Below are 15,166 nucleotides of genomic sequence, written 5' to 3'. Positions count from 1 at the left end.
CCCACCTCATGGCTTGTTGCCTCTCCCTGATTGGCCGACATTTTCCGCATTAGGCAGGACCACAGACGAATGAGGGTCGAGCTTCTCTGCACACGGGTCTGGATGAACGCTCCGGAGGATTGACGGTATGGTTGTCGGGGTAGGAAGTGTTGTGCGGCTGGGTTGTTGAAAGTGGCGATATGTATATCATGTGCATCAGTAACCGCATGTTCCTCGTCCTTGCTTGAGTCCTCAGTAACTTGCTGCGAGACTTCTTGTTCACGAGAGACTCAGCATCAACTGCTTTTCTCGCCACTTAAATGGCTACTACAACAATGACCACGACCATCCATTCGGCGCCAATCAGCAGAAGCAGCAGCAGCTCATCCATATCCACCATCCGCCCCTCGAACTCTCGGAAACCGAGCTGGGACAGCGCCAAGTGGTACGATGTCGACGACCAGCCCACCCTCGAGGACTTTACCGTTCGACTCGGCACTCTATCGAGGAGAATCGACATCTGGCTGGGACGATGCGCGACGAACGTGGTCATGGGTCTGCTGGGGCCGACGCCATTTGCCCTGTTCTTCCTCAACCCCATGTGCCTATTTCTGGCCTTCTTGGGATTGATATGGTGGCTGATGAGTCGCTCCGGGGTGCCATGAGTCAAACGATGCGAAGCTCATGATCATCGCGAGAAAAAGTACGCGTTACCTTCGCCATCCTTGCGCGTCCCCTTGGAATAATCCCGAGTCGAATCGAATTCCTCCCACGTGCTGGCGGGATAGATGTGCTTGTTGCGCTCATACCAACGCCGATCAACCACCTTCGTTGCCGCTGGATCGTCGAGATGGCCTTCGAGCTCGGAGTCCGGGAGACGGGTGACCAATACAGCCTCTGCAAACGACTGACGGTCGGCGGCTGTGGTGAGATGCTTGGATGCGGGTGGTTTGGGGGTAGGACCAACAGGCGCATCATCGGTCGAAGCGGTGGATGTCGGCAAGAGGTGATTGGGCGTTGCCGCAGTAGGCTCGGCGGAGTGGTGGAAGATGGTGACGTTTTTGTAGCCGACGGAATTGTTCACCATGAAGTAATGAAAGTCGTAATGCTGTCAACGTTAGCATCCGATCGAAGTGATGAGTTACATCATCGCGAATACTTACATGCGGAATGATCAAATCCCCTCGAACCAGCATCAAGTCGTCGACACTGATGCGTGCCCAGTCTTTCATGCCTCGTCCATCGCCAGTCGCCGCCTTTTCCGCGCCGACTTTTCTCGCTCGTTCGAGGAAGAGCCAGACGAAGTCTCCCTTTTTCATCCTACACATTCCTCCCGGAGCATTCTTGCCGTCGTAAAAGACAAAGGGTAAGCAAAACTCAGTCTGCTTGACAGCCTCTTGAATCTGGGCGTATTCCTTGCGCAAGGCATCTTTGAGATGCGCTTCGCGTTGGAGGGCCGACTTGGTCTGAGCCTTGGGTTGGAAAGCAACGGAGCTGTTGGGCTTCAAGCGCTTCTTGATGGCCGCAGTGGCATCGTCTGCAGCTGGTGTCTCTGATCGCGAGGGCGCCGTAGAGCTAGTGCCGCCATCTCCCTCCTCTTCGTCACCGCCAAACGACAATCCACCTTTCCTAATCTTTTTCTTGCGTTTCTTGAAGACGGCTTTGGCTACGGACTCACTGCACTTTGGCGGTCAGCACCCGGTCAAGTGGGCGTGGGATGCTCTTCCTTACCGTCCATCTGGCGTTGTAGCCCCACTCGCAGCAGGTGTGACATCCCGCGATACCAGGTCAAGAGCTTCGGCGCGCCTCTTGCGGAAGTCGGAGAGATGGACGAGTCCAACGGTCTGCTCCTTCAACAGATCTTCGGCTGTTGGAGCTTGTGAGGTGAAGCGCGGGTTCGGGGTGGAGGTGCGCGAGGGCGAGTTCGAGTCTGGGGTGTCTGCCATGTTCTGGCGACGTTCTTCGTGGGAGAGGTTGTCGTGGGGGAAGTCGGTCAAAAAAGTTTGGAGAGCACAGGAAAGTGAAACTGTCCGGAATTGCTTCCGCATGCAACCTCAACTTCACACCTTCTCTTTGCTCCATCAACAGACGCGTCTTCTCGACAAGATGGTCACAAACTACCACGACAGCGACTCCGACACGGACTCATTCCACTCCTTCGATGACAGAGAGCCCGCGCCACCTCACAGCGAACAACGAGCAAAAGGCAAGGCCGAAACCGCACAACCAGCAGAAGACCGATTCTCCCCAGAAGAAGAAGCAGTCTTGCTCGCCGAGTCAAACTCACTGAAAGGCTCGGGCAACCAGCTCTTCGGCAACGGATCATTTGAGAATGCCATTCAAACCTACGACCGCGCCCTGTCCTCCTGCCCAAATTACCTGGACTACGAAATTGCCGTCCTACGAAGCAATGTCGCCGCCTGTCATCTGAAGTTACAAGAGTGGAAGGAGGCCGTGGAGAGCGCGACAAAAGGAGTGGAATGTCTGGAGCGCTTGGAACCGCTACCCACAATCAAGGGAAAGAAGCAGAAGGCGGAAGCTAGTGGCCAGTCAAAGCAGGTCGAGTCAGCCGAAGCTGCGGAAGAAGATGGAGACGAGGATGACGGGGTAGAAGAGGTCGACGAGGCCGTCGCTCAGCGCATCGAGAACCTCCGGAAGTCCGGTCGAACGCTGGACGAGGTGCGGAAACTTCAAATCAAACTCCTCACTCGCCGCGCCAAAGGCCGAGCGGAGCAGGGTGGCTGGGCGAGCCTTCAAGGCGCGGACGAAGACTACAGAGTTCTTGTCTCACCCAATATGGTCTCATTCCTGTCTCCTACCGACCGACGGCAGATTATCGATGCGGCGCAGCGACTGACCCCCAAGCTCAACGAGGCCAAGGAGAGGGAGATGGCGGAGATGATGGACAAGCTAAAGGGGCTGGGCAATACCATCTTGAAGCCGTTCGGGCTGAGTACGCAGAACTTTCAGTTTGTCAAGGACGAGAAGACGGGTGGCTACTCGATGAATTTCAATCAGGGCGCGGGGAAGTAGGGGTGGCAGTGTTGCAGGCACGGGCGATGACTGAGCGGCGCATCTCTGCTCGCATTCTCATAGGGCAATAGCCTGAGAAGGTTCGGCAGTGCCTCGATGTATTGTATAAAAACTGGGAGCATGCTAGGTGGGCAGGAATATGCCTGTCCTCCAAGTACGAAGTCACCCTCGCATCAAGGCTGTCAGCAAGCGAGTCCCCCTCCGTAGACACGAACAGCAACATTGCCCTTCCCAAGCCTGCCGTTCGCCCGGAGCGCAAGCGAAGTTCACTCAGCCGACTTAGACGACGGAACGCCGCTTCTCAGTCATCCCAAGACGAGGCAAGCCGTCCTTGCGATCAATCTAAACGGCTTCATTGCTCTTCCAAAGGCTGAGAGTCGTCCCACGGCCAAGCAAGCTGGAATCATTATCGACTCACGTGTTCGTTGGACCATCACCTGTGCGTCTGACTATCATTTTAGCAACCCTTGATTGTCTGACTATCATCGGTTTCTAGCATCCCTTGATTGTCAGTACGTTTGTGGATTTCTGCCTGGTTTTGACGCCGATCAATTTGTTGATCGGCTGCTTGTTGAACTTGTCTATCACGTGCACGTCAACTCCCACAATTTCGTCGTCCAGAGCTGGTAGATAGCCACTCCAATGCAACTCCCACTCCAATACCGCTCTCACTCCACATCCGTCGTCGTGCACTTCGCACGATTTTTGACTCGGACGACGAGGTTACCGTTCCCCTTCCTGCGAGCGTGGCGAGGTCCAAGCATTTCCTCCCTGAACTCGACTCGGGTGACGAGATTGTACTCTCACGGGGAGCTGGTGATGAGCATCGAGCAATCCCCACTGCAGTCGACTCGGATGATGAAATCGCCACTCCCCCGCCGGCCTACATCTCCAAGCGGAGACGAATCACGACCACCATTCTCGACTCCGATGATGAGATCGTGCCCAGGGCTGCCGATCGTCCAGAGCGTAGCCAACCTGGCTTGAAGTACGGCTCAGACGATGAGACGCTTCTCCTAAGTCGTCCCAAAACGAAGCAAGCCGTTCTAAAAGTCGACACGAACGGGTACATCGCTCTACGAAACGCCGAGAGTCAACCTAAGGCCAGTCCTACAGAGATTGGACAACTTCATGCCGAACTTCTGATGGTCGACTATCACCTGTTCCTCGACTATCGTCCGTTCGTTATGTTCGTTGGTTATTACTTCTCTGTTCCATTGTCACTGTTCTTCAAATTCCCGTATCCGTCGACCTTCATTGAATCTCGGACGGTCATTCGCTTGCTAACTTGCATCTGTTTGAGGACTATCCTGTTCGTGCGACTATCACTGCATTGAGTTTGACTATCATCTGCTTTGCGCCGAGTTCTCCTGTCTGTCAACTATCATATGCACGCTATGATGTCTCCTGCTCGTCAACCAGCTCCTGTTTGTCGACTCTACCCTGCTCGTCGATTGTCATCGTCGGTTGTGTCACTGCCTCTAGGACAACGGGGATAGATATGGACATGGATCGTGTACAACAATGGCGACATCCAGCCGTATGTTGGGAGCAGCACCGCTCAAGACGGAAGCGGTAGTCGGCCCTTTGAAGCCTACGAGAAACCGTTGTAGTACGCTACAATAGGATGCTCCACTTAGAGAAGCCGGTCTCGCCCAGCACGTCGACCTCAACATGGATGATGTCAAAGCTGTTCATCTCCGCATGATCTGCTTGTCAGTAATCCCTGAGAGCATCAACGGAAAGCTCAACAGAGGGGTTCGATACCGTGAGGGCGTGTTTGTCGACTACCTCCAGCTTCTGTGCGGGAGTGATTCGGCGGTAACGGTGGCTGTCCGTGACATCAGTCATCTCGACATGCTGGCGTTTTCGAAATCAATGGCGCCGACTGCACGCTCGTACCTGTACAGTGGCCGACTCAATCGTGCCCATCCAGTCGCAGCCGGATACTCGGCGTCGGGTGCAAAAGCTGTCAACCAGAAGCGAGCTCGACTTTTGGTTGAGGCGGACGAGCAGGACTGGATCTGTCCCATCGATTTCGTCGACCTGGAGACGTATCGAAACGAGAGCACCGGGCAATCTCTCGGATCAAACCCCCTCAGAACCATGGTGGACTAGTTCTCCGCCAAGGTGATCTGCTGGGGGTGCCAACATTGGCTCATCTGCAACAAGAAGACGAATTTGCCGAAGGCGGCAGCACTGAACAGCCTGGAAGAATTGCAAGCAATGCGGGAAGCGTCTGGCGGCTTGTATTGTAAGCCAGGTGAGAATGGCTTGCTAGCGGTTGAGACCCCGAATCGGGACGACTTGAACGAGCCGCAGCTGAAGCAGGCGGTGAACCAGTACAACATGCAGTTGGATGTGACGAAGGTGGAGGCGCAAAGGCTCTTGATGTACGAGAAGAATATCAGGAGAATGCAGGAGGAGCAAGGAATGGAGCCGACGGTCGGTGAGGATGACTTCTTCACGCGGATGGCCCGGGACCTGGCACACACAGGACGAACATGCGCTGAAACATCCTAATGAACATCTCGTGAGGCCGTCAGCAGGTGATTGTAAGCACGTATATGCCAGTGATTAGTCGTGATAGACGGGTCTGCCAGCTGCTAGAGTAGCCGTGCATCTGACGACCGTGCGACGAAAGATCCGGAGGTACATCTAATGACAGAGTCAGCAGGTAATCGTAGGCACGCATCTGTCTGTAATTAGCGGTGATAGATGAGAGTGTCAGCTGCTGGAGTAGCCATGCATCTGACATTATTCAGGCTTTGAATCACAGGGCATGTGTAGGGCCAGGACGTGAATGAGTCGGTGTGATAGGTTGAACAACGGACGCATGTGAAGTAGATGTAGCCTGCCACATGATGGCTTCGGAGTGTCGAGTCCGGCGCTTCTCTTCCCAGTTGTGTAGAAGGAAGGTGCCTTACGCATAGACAGCGAGTGAAGACCTGTCGTGCGCGAGGCTGAGAGCGAGCGATGCTTACTAAGCCGTCCAGCCGCCACGCTCGGACTTCCCACGTGACTTGCAGCTTCACTTCACCTAACCACAAGACGACGACGGTGGAACATGTAGATGGGAGAAGACAACTGAACACTGAGCTGAGGTTCACAACATTCCATTTTCGTTGTAGCGCTACGTAATCCTCTTGCTGAACATGACAACACACTGCGTTTAACCGAAAAGGGCATCTCCCAGGCGGATGGAGACGGTCTTGGTCTCTGTAACATGGTTAGCATGCGCTGGTAGTGATAGACATGGAGAAGGGCTGAAATACGCAAGTAGTTTGAGAGGGCGTCCTCGCCCAATTCACGTCCAATACCGGACTCCTTGTAGCCACCGAACGGCATCTGGTGGTGAAGGGTGTTGTAGGTGTTGACCCAGACGGTACCGGCCTTGAGGGCGTTGGAGACTTCGATGGCGGTGTTGAGGTTCTTGGTGTGGACGGCGGCGGCGAGACCGTAGGTGGTGGCGTTACCAACGCGGATGGCCTCCTCCTGGGTGGAGAACTTGGAGATGGCGCACACGGGGCCGAAGATCTCCTCTTGCATGATCTTCATGTCCTCGGTGACGTTGGAGAAGATGGTGGGCTCGATGAAGTAGCCCTTGTCACCCTTGCGGTTGCCGCCGATCTCGACCTTGGCACCAGCCTCCTTGCCGGCCTTGATGTAGCTGTGGACATGTTAGCATGCGAAAAGCACGCAGTGTGTAAGATGGAACTCACTTCATGATACGGTCGAACTGGAGCTGGGAGACCTGGGGTCCCTGGAAGGTGTCCTTGGCGAATGGGTCGCCAACGACGTTCTTCTGCGCTCGCTCCTTGAACTTCTCGACGAACTTGTCGTAGATGGTGTCTTGGACGTAGATACGCGAGCCGGCGCAGCAGCACTGGCCGTGGTTGAAGAAGATACCAAAGTTGACCCATGAGATGGCGTTGTCAATGTCGGCATCGGCGAAGACGATGTTGGGGGACTTGCCACCGAGCTCGAGGGTGACCTTCTTCAAGTTGGAGCCGGCGGCGGCCTTGAGGATGGAGCGGCCGGTGACGGTGGAGCCGGTGAAGGCAACCTTGTCGACGTCCATGTGGGAGGCGAGGGCGGCACCGGCGGTCTTACCGAAACCAGAGATGACGTTGATGACACCCGGGGGGAAGCCGGCCTCCTTGATGAGGTTGGCGGCGACGAGGCCACCAAGAGGAGTCTGCTCGGCGGTCTTGATGACGACGGTGCAGCCGCAGGCAATGGCGGGGGCAATCTTCCACGCGAACATGAGAAGGGGGAAGTTCCATGGGATGATCTGCGCGCAGACACCGACGGGCTCCTTCTTGATGTAGTTGAAGGTGTCGGGGGTGGTGTCGGTGACACGGCCCTCGATCTTGTCGGCCCAGCCGCCGTAATATCTCAGGGTGCCGGCGCACATGCTGATGTCGACCTTGGCCATGTTGTAGGCCTTGCCGTTGTCGAGAGCCTCGACGGACGCGAGGAGGTCGAGGTTCTTCTCGAAGAGCTCGGAGAGCTTGACGAGGAGCTTGCCGCGGTTCTCGGGCGTCTCCTTTCGCCACGGGCCCTCAAAGGCCTTGCGGGCGGCGGCGACGGCGATGTCGACATCCTTCTCGGTGGCCTCGGAGACCTTGCAGGTGACGGACTCGTTGGCCGGGTTGTAGACCTCAAACTCCTTGCCGTCGACACCCTTCACCCATTCGTTGTTGATGAAGCTGCGTGCGGGGTTAGCTCGGGCCAGACAGCCTTTTTTTGCCACCGCAGGGCATGGGCATTGGGATCACTTACAGGCCGGTGGGCTGCTCGTACTTGCCGCCAGTGGGCGTCTCGAGGGTGGTGGTGAGACCAGACATGATGAACTTTTGATGAATCTAGGGGGTATCTGAGAGTAGGGAAAGGGTTGTAGTAAATCGCTCGGCGATGGGGGATGGGAGGGGAGGAGAAAGATTACTACGGCGCAGCAGGTGAGGGGTTATATAAAGGAGGGAGCTATGGCCTGCGGCGGGATTAAAACTCTGCTGGGGCGACGGGCCCCGATCTACCAACCCGCATCCACTCGTCCATGCCCTCCCGCACACAAGGATTGCTGCATCTGGCAATCGAGGGCCGGCAGCGCGCGCTGTGAATGGCTCTCGGGGCGACGGGACGCTGGAACTGGGGCAGGTCTGCTGCGGGGTCATGCCCCAAACATACCCCACTATTTCGTGGGCGAGCCCGACTTTTCTCGTCGGGGCGATGTCATGGAAACGCGTCTAGAACCGGCGCTAGGGGATGTTGCGGATCGACACAAGTGGTGCAGGAGAAGGCCAGTTGGTGTCTCCTCGTTGCCAGGCGGCCTCTGCCCCTCGGGAACGTCGGTGGTGCGATGAATGCTGGCGGGCGATGCAAAAGAGACACCTCTCATGCCCCTCATCTCAGGCCGGGGGAAGAAGCAAGTTAGCCGAAGCAACGTCAGAGTGGCAAGTGGATGGACTGAGACCGCTTGAACCGCCACCGAGAGTTCACCAGAGATGCACCACCTATCAAGCGCAGGGGGCTCAGGGTCCAATAAAGCTGCCCGGACTGTCCTTCCCGTAGCCATCGGGACGGTGTGGTAGGCCAGACATCGCATCATCCCAGAGAGCTCGGCTGTTTGAGAGGTACGTACCGCCACTCGTCAACCGCCACCCGCACATCCAGTGGAATGAGTGCCAAGAAGTCTGGATCCGATGCTGTGGATCGTAGCAGCAGGAGGCGCAAATGGATTTGTGAGCGCGGAGGGGTGAAGTGCCGCAGTTAGCTCCGGGGGGACGCAGGGCAAAGATTGTTGCCACTTCCACATCGGAACCACTTCCGTGTACACCTCTACCCCACCAATGAGGTCAGGAAAGTGGGCCGAGCGATAATCGATGCTGGCACGATGCATCCACCACGGTATTATACATCAAGGTAGCCAGCGCGCAACGCCATGAGTGTGCATTCTCGAAGTTCTACTGATACATCTGCTGTGTCTGTGGCCTGTCCCAACGCCGATTCAATTTCTTGCCTAGCCCGAGGCCATCAGTCTTATTGAGCTCCGTCCCGCCATCGAATGCATCTTGCCCGGTGATCCACAATATCTCCCCCTCTACAACACCTCATCCACCATACCGGCGTCGGCATTGGCAGCAGGAGCAGCAACTGCGGGGGCAGCGCCGTTGGCCGCGCCCGAGTCTCCAAAGTAGTCCTGCATCTCCGCGTCCAGCTCCTCCGCAGTCTTCTTCTTCGGACGTCCAGCACGGCCGGCCTTGCGAGCGCGACCAGGCTTGCCCTTGTCAGCTCCGTTGGTAGCAGCCGCTCCATTCGTCTTTGCCGCCGCCGATTTCGGTTTGTTCTTTGCTGCTGCGCCCTTTGGCTGCCTGCAATGACTGTTAGATGCCAGCCATCTCAAAAGAGCTGGAGCTATACTTACGACATGCGATCCGCCAGACCCTTGGGGACCGGAGGCGCAGGTGCGTGTTTCGCCCCGAGCACGACTTCGATCTGAGAAGGTGTTAGTATAAGTCCACACCTCGGCCGTGAGCACGGTCACACATACCTTCATAGCCCTGTTGTCGACTTTGACGCCGTCGAGGTCGCGCGCTGCTTTGGGTCCGGCGGCAGGGTCGGCGAACACAATGGTGGCAATGCCACGGCTCTTTCCAGTCGGCCCATAGGTAAGGTTGACGTATTTGACCCGGGAGATTGTCTTGCCAAAGTAGTCCTGATGTGAATGGAATGTCAGTGGGCTGCTGGAATAGTGCCATGAGAAATCGAGTTCGAGCCAAAGAGATTGCAGAAATCAAATCATAGGACAACGGTCGGTTTGCCCATCTCGTGCGTTGACGTCGCTGCGGCAAGGTGGTCTGCGTGTTCGCGATACGGGAACCAGTGAGCGAGCGGTGAAGGGACATGACACTGCCTGTGGTACCCTTTCGAGCACCGTCGGGAGGACAGTTGTTTCCAACTTTGGCAACCTCCGCTCAGAATTGACGTGGCGCTTTCGCGCGCGGTATACTGAGAGCAGTGTGGAAGCGGTCGGATGAGAGACGGTCTTGGCCACCACAAAGCCTTGACCTTTTGCACCCTCAAGTTGACGATGGACATCATCTTGGGGTATACGGCGTCCGCAGCCGCAGAGCTGTGTTGCTCAAGAGCATGTTGCTCACCCCTTGCTGTATCTCAACAGCGCATGTCCATCTGTGCGGGCAACTCCCGGTATTTCTGCCAAAGATTGCACCGCGCACTGCTATCCCATGGTATGAACCCAACGCGTTGCGCTTCGCTCACTGGCCCCGACCGGTGTAGCTTCGTTGTCGTCTGCATATCAGGTGACGCATCTGCTTGCCAGGCAGGCATCGAACACTGATGGGTGCTGCAAGAAGGGTAGATGAAGTCGCTGTCCATGCCTTTGGTAGCAGTTCTTCCAGCGGTTGACTTCGCGAGCTCTTGGAGCTCGTCGACCTTACACTTCGAAAGGAGGACCGTAGGAGAGGAAAGTGGCGGAACGATATCGACATCGTCGCAGAAAAGAAAGGCGTCGCGTCTTGGACTTCGTCATCCCGGTCCACGTACCTTGATCAGCGTCTCAGTGACGTCCTCGGGCAGATTGCTGACGATGATCTTGCTGTCGCCAGTAGAAGGGGCTGTCAGAGCCGAGGGAGCGGGCGCGCGGGCGCTCTTCTTCTGCACACCACCAGCCGGAGCAGCGATGGCGGCCTTGGCCTTGGATTTGGCGGAGCGGGCAGGTCGACGGCCGATGCGGCCACCGCGACGAGCGGCGCCGGCGGGCTTGCCGTCGTGCATGATCTGGTCGAGGGATTGGTCTAGCTTGCCCGACATGTTGAGTGGTGTTGGAAGGTGGTTATGCTTTGCGGTGGAGGTGTGTTTGAGGTGAGGGTGGTGGTTGGTGTTCGCGGTGGTTTGTGCGAGCGAAGACGGACTGGGAGGTCTCGGTTGCAGTCAAGGTGTGGATGAGTGAAGGCAGGCGTCACGCTGGGTGACTGATGTCGCGGTTGATCGCGGCGGACACTTTGTGGCGTCGGCGAGGACTAGTGATCTGAGTGGAGGAAGATTAACGACGTGTCCCTGCGGAAGACACAGCGACGAGGATGATGTGGATGATGAGGATGGGGGATGCGTTGTTTGAATGAGTGAGAGACAAGTCATGGCTGGGACAGGAGTAATAAAGAAAGCCCTGCCACGACTTCGGCTGCGCCCGCCCGCTAGCCGCGCGCTAACGCTCGCAGCCGAATGTTTGCTCCCGCATCCACGCCTGAGGCATCGCATGCCTGCCCTGAGATCGGAGCACAGGATGAATGGCAGCGAGACCTTGCGTCCGTAACCCCGATATGCACACGAAAAGGCTTGCATATGGAAGTAGTATGCAGTGAAACGATCATCTAGTCTTCCATCGAAAACGCCAACGCCATCCAGGCCTTGATCTACAGCCAAACCCTCCACACAGCACTGCCTAACTCTTCAGCGCTTCCAATCTGCCTCTCATTTGCGCCAGCATCTCTTCCGCATCCGCCTCCTCTTCCTCCTCGTTTGCTTGCGCTTCTGCGGGCTGCACAGGCTCCAGCGGAACTTGTGCACCTTGCACCTTGTCCTTCAGGATCTCCCCCAATACCTTGTCGACTTCCGCCTCCGCTTCGTCGTCCTCGCCCTCTAGTAATTCATCGGTGGGCAATGAATCGCTCACCATCTCCTCGACGATGCCCGCCCTCACCAATTCCTGGCTCAACTCCCGCATGGTGCCGGAAAGCTCGGGTAGTTTCACAAGGGTGTTCACATCTTTCATAATGCCCACGCCAGATTTAATGCTTCCCGCGATCTTCTGCATGGCAAAGGCCTCTTGGACCTGCATACCGACGCTGGCGAGAGTGGCCTTGCTGGTCACAACACGCGCCTTTTGTTTCCGTACCCGCACCAACTCTTTGGCGAACGTGCGCATCTCTTGCGCGGCTTGCTGGGATCGGGCGGGGTTGCGCTGGGCTCGCTTGTTGGCCTGCAAGATGAAGTTGCGCGTCTTCGTCTCGAGGGCTTTGAGGTTGGCGATGTCGCGGTCGAGCTTGCGGTCGTTGGACCGCACGAGAGACATACATTTTTGTTTCTGCCCGTAGACGTCAGCGTCACATGTCATCGTCCATGTTTGCCACTTCTGCGTAAATTACCTGTTCTTCAGGCGAAGGGCCGTAGAAGAATCGGCGGGTTGCATTCATGATTCCAAGGTGCGTGAGGAGGACAGCAGTGTTGTCATCGCCAGGGAAGCCGCGGATCGACGAGTATGACAATGTTCATGATCCAGCGGGTTGAAGGATGGTGCAAGTCACATTCATGGTGCCGGTGGAGAGGGTAAAAGGCGAGGAGGTGGACAACGGCAAGATACCTTTACTGTACGCGCACCTGCCATCCCAGGTGACGTTTTGGCGGACCGCGAACGTGGTCCGTGCGGCGAAACGTCAGGCAGCTGCAGTGGGGGAATTTTTGCAAACCTAACGTGAAGCTTCCGCAGGACATGCTGCCGCTACGTTGCCTCACTACTTCTTCATCTCAATCCTCGCACCATCAGAAAAGCATTGCAGCCTTCTGAACGCCCGGTTGAACACATTGACCCTGCTTTCTACAACCCCGCGCCAGCAAACATCAACTTCTCCCCTTCATCGGTGCCAAACGTTTCAACTCCGCCCTCTTTTCCATTCGTTTCGGGTTGTTTCTACGCGCCCTCAAAACGACTTCACTGCCTCTATTGGTCCTGAAAACCCGCGAACGATAATCAAACCACTCAACACCTCATACCCAGTTCACCAAAATGTCGACCGCGCTCAAAGACACCACCGTGAGTCTATTCTGCGCGTGAGCCAACCGCCCCCAATCGCTGACGACATCAACGCAGGACATGAAAGAAATGGAGGCGTTACACGGCAATCTCATCACCCCGGAAGGTATGTGCCTAGGTGATAGACCCGCGACCGAAGACACGACACTAAACATACCCTCACAGTGACCTGGGCCCAACGCAGCTCCGCAACGGACAGGGAAAAGAACCATGTCTTCCTCACCATCTCCGTGCCCGACGTCTCAAAGGACAAGATCAAGCTCGACATCCAACCCACGCACCTCAACTTCCAGGGCTACTCTGAGTCCAAAAAGGGCACGTATGCCGTGAAGCTCGAGTTCTACGCCGAAATCGACCCCGCTGCGACCAAGAATCGACACACCCCACGAGACATTGAGCTGGTGCTGCAGAAGAAAGAGCTAGACGAGCATTTCTGGCCTCGACTGCTGAAGGACAAGAACAAGGTGCATTTCTTGAAGACGGACTTTGACAAGGTGGGCTATGCAGGACTTTTGTGAGAAACGTTGATGAATACTAACACATCTGACTGCTAGTGGGTCGACGAGGATGAACAGGACGCGGTCGCCGATGATGACGACTACATGTCGCGCATGGGCGGCATGGGCATGGGCGGCGATGGGGGCTTTGGTGGCATCGACTTCAGCAAACTCGGCGGCGCAGGCATGGGCGGCATGGGTGGTATGGGAGGTGATGAGGAGGACGAGGGCGAAGATGACGAGGACATGCCGGATCTCGAGGACGATGATGCAAAGGCCGGCGGTGCGCCCCCAAAGATCGAGGAGGTGGAGTAAGTTGCCTCGGAGGCAGCACTCCCATTCCCACCTCGAGCTCAAGTGTCCTCAATCTGGATGCTCTGCTGCGACGTGCTCACTCGCCCTCCACTGCTGCACAATTACTGCATAGCTAGCGGGCTCGGCTCAAGCAGAGACGGTCAGATGGCCCAAGGGTCCTCGGTATACAATAAAAGCAGAAGATCTTGCGACGTTCATTCTCATTGTCGTCTTTGCGCATTTGCATCCATCTTCCGCCCTGCATGATGCTGATTCACCCGCACCTGCATTCCCGATCCGGCAGTAACCAACTACAGTCCATCTTTTCAACGACATGTATTGCATTTGGCAGGCTTTGATAGCAAGCTGCTCACTCTCGTCACAATGTGTCCATACCTAGGTAGGTCGCGTGCCTGGTTAAGATAGGTACAGGACAAGGCTGCTGCTGCCTGGCCTTTGCCAAGATGAAGCCGGCGGGAGGCTACGAGACTAGCTCCTCCTCGACTTCCCATTTCACTCCGCGCCATGCACCTCATCTTCCACCATGCTCTACCGACTGCTCCGTCGCCCGACGACCACTCTAGGCATGACCCTCGCTGCCGCGGCCAACGGCCTCAACGCCCGCTCCTTTGCCGCCGCCTCCGCCACCACTCCATCCAGCTTCACACTAGATCGCAACATCTTCAACGGCACCCTCTACACCCGTCTTCATGATTTCTGGTATGCTGGTCTTACACCAGGAGCCTCAGTAAGCAACGCCGAAGTCGACGCAAAGTGGTGGGGAATAGGTCAAAGTCAAGCAGACAAAGAAGCCTTTGACAAAGAGTGCAGGGGCAATTTCGTCCATGCCCTGCAAGCAGTTGGGCCGGATGAATACCCCCTGCCTCCATTCCACAGCGCTGCTCAGGATGTCGAGGACGCGGCGGCAATCTCGCACCCTTTCTTACAGGAGGTCAAAGATGCTGCGAACAAGGGTGAGCAGGAAGCGGCAGACACGTTGATCGCATTGTCGGTGCTGTTCGATCAGATCACCAGAAATGTCTTCCGCGACGAGGCCGGTCTACGCTTGGTCTACGGACACTACGATCGCATCGCTCTCGCCCTCATTCACGCCAGCCTCCGCCTCTCCCCAAACCCGGTCAACTATCCGCCCTACGTGCTTCGCCCAGTCATCCGACAATATCTCCTACTGCCACTCATGCACTCCGAGCACATACCCTCCCACGATCTTTACATGGCTCTGAGCGAAAGCGCGAGAAAAGAAGTAGAAGCCGCGGGCGACCAAGATGCCGTCCACCATATCGCCAGAACGGTCGCATTTGAAGAAATGCATCAGGTGCCTCTACGAAAGTTTGGGAGGTATCCTCACCGCAATGCGGCTCTGGGGAGGGCAAATACGGATGAGGAAGCCGAGTATATGCGGACGGGAGAAACTTTTGGCGTGCAGCAGTCTGCAAAGGATGAAGAGGGCAAGAGTGAGCTATGAGTCTGCCTGTTGGATGGAATGAGGGATGCCCCCTCGTCCATC

The 15,166-nt window shown here is 56.4% G+C and overlaps 8 protein-coding genes across 8 annotated transcripts; 4 read left to right on the top strand and 4 right to left on the bottom strand.

Moving 5' to 3' along the window:
• Nucleotides 1–314: 314 nt before the first annotated feature.
• Nucleotides 315–644, top strand: BDY17DRAFT_323842 (uncharacterized protein; the record flags this gene model as incomplete). The annotated part of the gene is made up of 1 exon (XM_033737091.1): nt 315–644. One exon carries the CDS (start codon nt 315–317, stop codon nt 642–644), a length of 330 nt encoding a protein of 109 aa, XP_033589648.1.
• Nucleotides 645–667: 23 nt separating this feature from the next.
• BDY17DRAFT_250465 (XAP5, circadian clock regulator-domain-containing protein) lies at nt 668–1,925 on the bottom strand (the record flags this gene model as incomplete). Its single annotated transcript, XM_033731062.1, has 3 exons — nt 668–1,087; nt 1,143–1,656; nt 1,711–1,925. 3 exons carry the CDS (start codon nt 1,923–1,925, stop codon nt 668–670), a joined length of 1,149 nt encoding a protein of 382 aa, XP_033589647.1.
• Nucleotides 1,926–2,085: 160 nt separating this feature from the next.
• On the top strand, nt 2,086–3,012 carry BDY17DRAFT_250111 (uncharacterized protein; the record flags this gene model as incomplete). Its single annotated transcript, XM_033731034.1, has 2 exons — nt 2,086–2,521; nt 2,591–3,012. The coding sequence occupies 2 exons, from the start codon at nt 2,086–2,088 to the stop codon at nt 3,010–3,012; spliced, it is 858 nt and encodes a 285-aa protein (XP_033589646.1).
• Nucleotides 3,013–6,015: 3,003 nt separating this feature from the next.
• BDY17DRAFT_296732 (aldehyde dehydrogenase) lies at nt 6,016–7,940 on the bottom strand. The gene is made up of 4 exons (XM_033733495.1): nt 7,798–7,940; nt 6,735–7,724; nt 6,288–6,682; nt 6,016–6,231 (listed from the first exon to the last, which is right to left on the bottom strand). Exons 1-4 carry the CDS (start codon nt 7,860–7,862, stop codon nt 6,185–6,187), a joined length of 1,497 nt encoding a protein of 498 aa, XP_033589645.1. The 5' UTR covers nt 7,863–7,940; the 3' UTR covers nt 6,016–6,184.
• A 1,003-nt stretch (nt 7,941–8,943) lies between these two features.
• On the bottom strand, nt 8,944–11,221 carry BDY17DRAFT_296728 (uncharacterized protein). Its single transcript, XM_033733494.1, has 4 exons — nt 10,582–11,221; nt 9,566–9,730; nt 9,440–9,510; nt 8,944–9,386 (listed from the first exon to the last, which is right to left on the bottom strand). Exons 1-4 carry the CDS (start codon nt 10,846–10,848, stop codon nt 9,116–9,118), a joined length of 774 nt encoding a protein of 257 aa, XP_033589644.1. The 5' UTR covers nt 10,849–11,221; the 3' UTR covers nt 8,944–9,115.
• Nucleotides 11,217–12,472, bottom strand: BDY17DRAFT_296725 (Snf7-domain-containing protein). Its single transcript, XM_033733493.1, has 2 exons — nt 12,183–12,472; nt 11,217–12,121 (listed from the first exon to the last, which is right to left on the bottom strand). Exons 1-2 carry the CDS (start codon nt 12,228–12,230, stop codon nt 11,480–11,482), a joined length of 690 nt encoding a protein of 229 aa, XP_033589643.1. The 5' UTR covers nt 12,231–12,472; the 3' UTR covers nt 11,217–11,479.
• Nucleotides 12,454–13,853, top strand: BDY17DRAFT_296722 (HSP20-like chaperone). The gene is made up of 4 exons (XM_033733492.1): nt 12,454–12,847; nt 12,905–12,953; nt 13,013–13,341; nt 13,402–13,853. The coding sequence occupies exons 1-4, from the start codon at nt 12,821–12,823 to the stop codon at nt 13,657–13,659; spliced, it is 663 nt and encodes a 220-aa protein (XP_033589642.1). The 5' UTR covers nt 12,454–12,820; the 3' UTR covers nt 13,660–13,853.
• Nucleotides 13,854–14,281: 428 nt separating this feature from the next.
• Nucleotides 14,282–15,106, top strand: BDY17DRAFT_237469 (uncharacterized protein; the record flags this gene model as incomplete). The annotated part of the gene is made up of 1 exon (XM_033730321.1): nt 14,282–15,106. A coding segment is annotated over one exon (825 nt), but the record flags the coding sequence as incomplete, so codon positions are not given.
• Between the last annotated feature and the right edge of the window lie 60 nt (nt 15,107–15,166).

The sequence above is a fragment of the Neohortaea acidophila genome, assembly GCF_010093505.1.
Source record: "Neohortaea acidophila strain CBS 113389 unplaced genomic scaffold BDY17scaffold_5, whole genome shotgun sequence".
NCBI lineage: Eukaryota > Fungi > Ascomycota > Dothideomycetes > Mycosphaerellales > Teratosphaeriaceae > Neohortaea > Neohortaea acidophila.
The sequence above is the reverse complement of the archived record's forward strand: the minus strand, read 5'-3'. Positions and strand labels throughout refer to the sequence as shown.

Bases quoted from the DNA above. Each gene is read 5' to 3' on its own strand.
- BDY17DRAFT_296732 (XM_033733495.1), bottom strand. From the start codon at position 7,862: ATGTCTGGTCTCACCACCACCCTCGAGACGCCCACTGGCGGCAAGTAC. The intron at 7,725-7,797 runs GTAAGTGATCCC...CCCCGCACGCAG, and splicing joins TACGAGCAGCCCACCGGCCT to CTTCATCAACAACGAATGGG. The intron at 6,683-6,734 runs GTGAGTTCCATC...ACATGTCCACAG, and splicing joins CAGTTCGACCGTATCATGAA to CTACATCAAGGCCGGCAAGG.
- BDY17DRAFT_296728 (XM_033733494.1), bottom strand. From the start codon at position 10,848: ATGTCGGGCAAGCTAGACCAATCCCTCGACCAGATCATGCACGACGGC. The intron at 9,731-10,581 runs GTACGTGGACCG...CATTCACATCAG, and splicing joins TCACTGAGACGCTGATCAAG to GACTACTTTGGCAAGACAAT. The intron at 9,511-9,565 runs GTATGTGTGACC...ACACCTTCTCAG, and splicing joins TCGACAACAGGGCTATGAAG to ATCGAAGTCGTGCTCGGGGC.
- BDY17DRAFT_296725 (XM_033733493.1), bottom strand. From the start codon at position 12,230: ATGAATGCAACCCGCCGATTCTTCTACGGCCCTTCGCCTGAAGAACAG. The intron at 12,122-12,182 runs GTAATTTACGCA...GTCTACGGGCAG, and splicing joins GCCCTTCGCCTGAAGAACAG to AAACAAAAATGTATGTCTCT.
- BDY17DRAFT_296722 (XM_033733492.1), top strand. From the start codon at position 12,821: ATGTCGACCGCGCTCAAAGACACCACC. The intron at 12,954-13,012 runs GTATGTGCCTAG...ATACCCTCACAG, and splicing joins CAATCTCATCACCCCGGAAG to TGACCTGGGCCCAACGCAGC. The intron at 13,342-13,401 runs GTGGGCTATGCA...TCTGACTGCTAG, and splicing joins TGAAGACGGACTTTGACAAG to TGGGTCGACGAGGATGAACA.